At 45.9% G+C, this 5,797-nt stretch overlaps 1 protein-coding gene across 4 annotated transcripts in view; it reads right to left on the bottom strand.

Annotated features, from left to right (window-relative positions):
• The window catches only part of ATP6V1C2 (ATPase H+ transporting V1 subunit C2), a 51,819-nt gene extending 46,391 nt beyond the window's left edge, over positions 1–5,428 (bottom strand). For all 4 annotated transcript variants that reach the window (XM_077751071.1, XM_077751069.1, XM_077751072.1 and 1 more), the window contains exons 1-2: positions 5,297–5,428; positions 2,728–2,795 (exon numbers count right to left, since the gene is read on the bottom strand). In XM_077751071.1, coding sequence (XP_077607197.1) covers positions 2,728–2,795; positions 5,297–5,425 — 197 coding nt within the window. In that variant the 5' untranslated portion in view covers positions 5,426–5,428. The remainder of the gene's footprint in view (positions 1–2,727; positions 2,796–5,296) is intronic.
• Positions 5,429–5,797: the final 369 nt, after the last annotated feature.

Below are 5,797 nucleotides of genomic sequence, written 5' to 3'. Positions count from 1 at the left end.
TCTCTCTCTCTCTCAGAAACAAATAAAAACATTTTTAAAAAATGTTTTAAATTAAAAAATAAAACATTAAAAAAAATTTTTTTAAACGTGTAAAAAAAGCAGTGACATGTCACATCACCACTGCACTGAAAAGAAAAAACGGCAATGTCCACAGGCCCTGGGAGTCTGAAACCCTCTGTGGAGGTGGTAAGATCCAGCGGGGGCTCTGGGTCTGTGTCCTGGTCATGACCTGGCCCTCGCGGACTGTTCTCCTCATCGCCTCCAACTGCATTCTTTTTCCTTTCTTCCTTTTTTTTTTTTTTTTTTTCAGAGAGCGAGAGAATGTGCAAGCTGGAGCAGAGGGGGAGAGAGAGATCTTAAGCAGACTCCACGCTCAGCACAGAGCCACACATGGGCTCGAACCCACGACCCTGGGATTATCACCTGAGCCGAAATCAAGAGTTGTTCGCTCAAGCGACTGAGCCCCCAGGCGCCCCTGCGTTCTTTTTCGATCAGATGAGAACATTTGTTAAGCAATAGGTTTTCAGTTTCACCAAAAGTAGGATTATTATTATTTTAAAACACCCAAATATACAAATTCTGTATATCTCAATGGGCTAACACTACAGTGGAAGAGTTAAGATGGGATCCAAAGTATAAGACATGAATGGGGCGCCTGGCTGGCTCAGTCGGTTAAGCGTCCGACTTCAGTTCAGGCCATAGTCTCATGGTTTGTGAGTTCGAGCCTTGCATCAGGCTCCAGGCTGACGGCTCGGAGCCTGGAGCCTGCTTCGGATTCTGTGTGTCTGTGTGTGTCTCTCTGTCCCTCCCCCACTCACACTGTCTCTCTCTCAAAAATAAAGATTAAAAAAAATTTAAAAAACAAAAACAAAGTATAAGATACAAAGAGAAAAGCAAGTTACAAACATATATAACATGATGTCACTGTTATTAATATATGCATGCATATATGCATACATAGATAACACACATGCATAAATAACGTGGGTAGAAAAAACTGGACGTATCTACTGCAAATACGATATAACATCACAGTGGTTTTCTCTGAATGGCATAATTCCTGGGAAAGTGTATTTCCGTTTTCACGCTTTTCTGTGATCCATATGTATTCTCTAATGATTACGTACCAGGTTTGCAACAATTAAAAAATAAATAAATACATGAAGACTTTAAAATATCCTTACATACTTTCGGTGGGAGTGTGGAGAGGAACGGTTCCTTGGAGAGGGGATGGGGGCTTGTCTGTACAACGTTACATGCACATACTCTTTGACCCGGCATTTCAACTCATTGCAATCCGCTCCCACAGGTGCACCGTGAAGGAGAGGAAAGGCTAATCAGGACAGCACTGTTTCTTGTAGCAAAAGACCAGAAAACTTAAATGTCCATCAATAGGGAAATGTAGTAAATTAGGGCACGTCCATTCATGCTAATACAGCTAGTAGAAAAACCAAGCTAAGGAGTGACCTGAAATTGTCTCTAAGTGGGGCACCTGGGGGGCTCAGCCAGTTAAGCGTCCGGCTACAGCTCAGGTCATGATCTCACGGTCCATGAGTTCAAGCTCCGCATGGGGCCCTGTGCTGACAACTCGGAGCCTGGAGCCTGCTTCGGATTCTGTGTCTCCCTCTCTCTCTCTGACCCTCCTGAACTTGCACTCTCTCTGTCTAAAAAAAAAAAAAAAAGCTATCTCTAAGATATGTGATTAAGTGAGAAAAGCAAGGTGCAGGATATATTCTATCATTTGTGTAAAACTGTTCTTCAGAATCTATTTGTACATGTACAGGCTGTCTCCAGGAGGTGCTCCTAGAAATTATAATAATGTTGCCTCAAAAGAAGGAAACGAGGGAAACAGGAAAGAGGAATCCAGATGAGAGGAAAACTTTATGTCACTGGAGTAGCCTTTCTTCTGTACTTTGAATCTTTTACTTGGTGCAAGTATTAACACAAAAACAAAACCAAACAAAAAACTTTAAAACGTAAAAACCTTGGGGGAAACCGCATCAATTAGTTTTCTAAATGCTTCAGCACCGGGGCGCCTGGGTGGCTCAACTGGTTAAGCATCCGACTTCGACTCAGGTCATGATCTCACAGTTTGTGAGTTCAAGCCCCGCATCGGGCTCTGTGCTGACAGCTCAGAGCCTGGAGCCTGCTTGGGATTCTGGGTCTCTCTCTTTCTTTGCCCCTCCCCTGCTCACACTCTGCCTCTCTAGCTCTCAAAAACAAACAAACATTAAAATAAATAAATAAAGCACTTTATGGCATAAGCCTCTTCATTTTGAAGGCAGCCCCCCCAAAAATGCTGCCTCCAAGGGGAAAAAAACCCCACAATGATTCAAGGGCCCCCAAGTGTTGCTGTTGACCTGGTACCTTCATGCAGAACCACTCTGCCTCTTTTTTTTAAGTTTATTTTTATTTATTTTGAGAGAGAAAGACAACAAGTAGGGGAGGGGCAGAGAGAATGGGAGACAGAATCCCAAGCAGGCTCCGCGCTGCCGGCACAGAGCCCATCGCGGGTCTTCAGCTCACAGACCGTCAGATCGTGACCTGGGCCGAAATCAAGTCAGATGCTTCACCGACGGAGCCCCCCGGGCGCCCCAACACTAGTTCTTAATGTGACTTCTAGGATCGGGTTTGGACAAGTATGGGTTCAGCCAAAACAAGAGGACTGTGTCCTTTGACAACAACATCAAATTCTCCCTTGTATGCAGTAAATAAGAAATTGTTTACCTTTCAGCAAAGGTATCGAGTTTCCCCAGCTCATCAGAGAGGCCAACGAGGGAGTCCAAGGTCCCCACCTAGAAAGGTTGCAAAGAAGTTAGAGGCTCGTGCTTTGTGGAAGGGAGAGTGTAGGTCACTTTCAACAACAGGGCTTCCGTAACTTCCATCTTGCCTCAGTTATTCTTGGTCAACGGCCAAACTGGAAACTGGGAAGAGCTCTTAAGAGAATCAGTGGACTGGGGATATTTTCTAATTTTTAAATTCTAAATTTTAACTATTTTCTATTTTTAAATTTTAACGGTTTCCTAATTGTTGAATTTTTGCCAACAAGATGAACTGTTACATCTCTGCCATAGGAAGGAGCAGCTTCTGGATCATTGTGGGAGCCCAGCTCATTGTCTTAACATGGTGGTCTGCTGGTCACATGATCAATCCCCATCGCTGAGGAGGAAATGTACCAGAAAGCAAGTGAAAGAAGTTACCGTTTCTTTTTTTTTTTTTAATGAAAGTTACCATTTCTTTTTTTTAAAGTTTTTATTTATTTATTTTGAAGAGAGAGAGAAAAAAATGCACACATGTGAGCGGGGGAGAGGCAGAGAGAGAGAGGGAAGGAGGGAGGGAGGGGGGGGGAGAGAGAGAGAGAGAGAGAGAGAGAGAGAGAGAATCCCAAGCAGGCTCTGTGCTGTCAGCGCAGATCCCAACATGGGGCTCGATCTCATGACCACGAGATCCCGACCTGAGCTGAAATCAAGAGTCAGGCGCTTAACCGACTGAGCCACCCAGGTGCCCCAAGAAGTCACCATTTCTAAAAGCTTTTCTTCTCCAAGATCTCCAGCCAATCCTGGTCTCTGTTGTTCTTTGCCATTATTAACAATGATCTTGCAGGGGTGAGGTGGGGGGCAGCTCCCCGCCCCCCCCACCTCATCACTCCTGCAAGTCTTTTTCTTGTCAGCTTATAATGATCTGTTTCTTAACGGGAAAATTATCACAGAGCCCAAAACTGTATTTAAAGCTCTCTTCCCAGAGTCAGAAGAGGAGACTTTGTTTTCCAGTTACCAGTCACTCATCAGACATTAAAAAGTAATTAAGATTAACACCGTGTGTCAACTATACCTTCATAAAAAATAAAAATACTGAGGCGCCTGGGTGGCTCAGTCAGTTAAGCGTCCGACTTCGGCTCAGGACATGATCTCATGGTTTGTGTGTTCGAGCCCCGTGTCGGGGCTCAGAGCCTGGAGCCTGCTTCGGATTCTGTGTCTCCTTCTCTCTCTGTCCCTCCCCCACTTGTGCTCTGTCCCTCTCTGTCTCTCAAAAATAAATAAATGTAAAAAAAGTTTTTTTAAATAAATAGATTAAAAAATACTTTAAGAAATACCTTAAGAAAGGCAGTTAGGATATGATGAAGCCCAGATATCTCTAGTAAGTACAGTTTGCTTCTCTTCAAGCAACTTGATGTTAAGCAATGTTTGGCAGAGATCCTGTCTCTTATCTTTGTTCCCTCCAGTCTAACACATTTGCCTTTCAAAGAGTCAGCCACTGAGTGGATGCTGAATTCCCCAACCTTCGCAGCATCGGTCGGTCGCCAGGCAAACAGTGGCAGCAACATACGGATTCAGAAACCAATGGTGCCACTTAATCAGATGTACAGCCCTGGTCTCCTTTCCCCGCCTTTCCTGATCTAGAACACTGGACTTGTGAAAATTCCACACGATGCGTTTAAAGTGCCTGGCCCCCAACACACGGCTCGATAAACACAAGCAAATATACTCGCATCACCAATAACTAGGATAGCTGATGGTGCAGCTCTTTTGGAAGACCAGCATAATGAGGTTTGAAAGAAGAGGATACGGCAGTTTTCTAGAAGGGCCACCTCTGGGCAGTGGGGGCCATCCCTCCAGCACCCGCAGTGCATTTGCACAGCTGTGACTGAAAAATGCCTCAAGCTTCTTCCCTTTGCAAACTTACAATCTTAGGAAGGACTGCGGCTTCCTAAGGGTCTGACTTCGGCTCAGGTCATGATCTCACAGTTTGTGAGTTCGAACCCCGCGTACAAAGATTTGCAGACCTTGCTCCTGTTTCATACCCGGTTCTAACTCTGTTCTCCTCTGCAAGAACCCTTTGACTTTCCTGCCCCCTGTCTTTCTGCCCGGTTATTAAATTCCCTCCCTGCCTCTCCATCAGAACCACGAGGATCCTGACTCTCCCGTCCTGCTCCCAGTGCAAGAGCACAATCAAGGCTGAAGCTCTCCAAGCCTGTACATTTCCACTGTACTGTGGGGCCTCTTAGATGTCGAAGACAGAACAGGAAGAATCCTAGAACAACTCACACAAGCCCAGGTGTGGAAAACACTGTCCCCTGCCACCCTCTCCCTGTTCGTTCTGCCCTGTGTTTGTAAGTCCACAGGAACCACAGTGAACTCCGGGCTGTGGCATGAAGTCGCATCCAGACCACTGACTTGCCCTGTGCATTCTCACCCCCAGGCTTATCCTGTTTGCTCTCATGTGTCCCCCTTGGCTTCCCAGGAGACACCCACCCGCCCCAAACCATCATCTCCTTCGTCTTCCCCAGGAATTTTACCTTGAAGTCAGGAATCGAGAATTTGGTGTTATAAGACAGGTTGGACTTGGAGGTTACCGCGTTCATCCTCTCCAGAGCTTGTAAATTTTCCTTATCGCCAGGGGCGGAAATTAACCAAAACTCGGACATGGCTTCCAGGCTTCTTTTACCCAGTCACTGACCAGAAAGAACCACGGCAACACGCACAAACAGAAACAGGAGGAGAGAAGTGTCAAATATCTCCACTCCTTCACCACTTCCCTTCCCTCAGAATTAATCCTCTCCAGGACGTGCTGCCTTTGCTACGAATCCCATTCTTTGTCTCTGCGACCTTCCCGATTCAGATGCACCGGTTCCAAGGACACCCCTGTGCTGATCGGCAGTGTCCTTATCTTCATTTGAAAAGACCGCAAGTCTTCAGTTGGAAAGCCCTCGGGTCTCCACAGAGCCTCCCGAACCATCCCTCGGGTGGTTCTGACTGGTTTTAAGGGTTGGGGGGAGGGATGGGGAGAGCGAGATCCC

Source organism: Crocuta crocuta, unplaced genomic scaffold, assembly GCF_008692635.1.
Source record: "Crocuta crocuta isolate KB4526 unplaced genomic scaffold, BGI_CrCroc_1.0 scaffold129, whole genome shotgun sequence".
Taxonomy (NCBI): Eukaryota; Metazoa; Chordata; class Mammalia; order Carnivora; family Hyaenidae; genus Crocuta; species Crocuta crocuta.
This window is presented reverse-complemented; position numbering and strand designations above follow the sequence as displayed.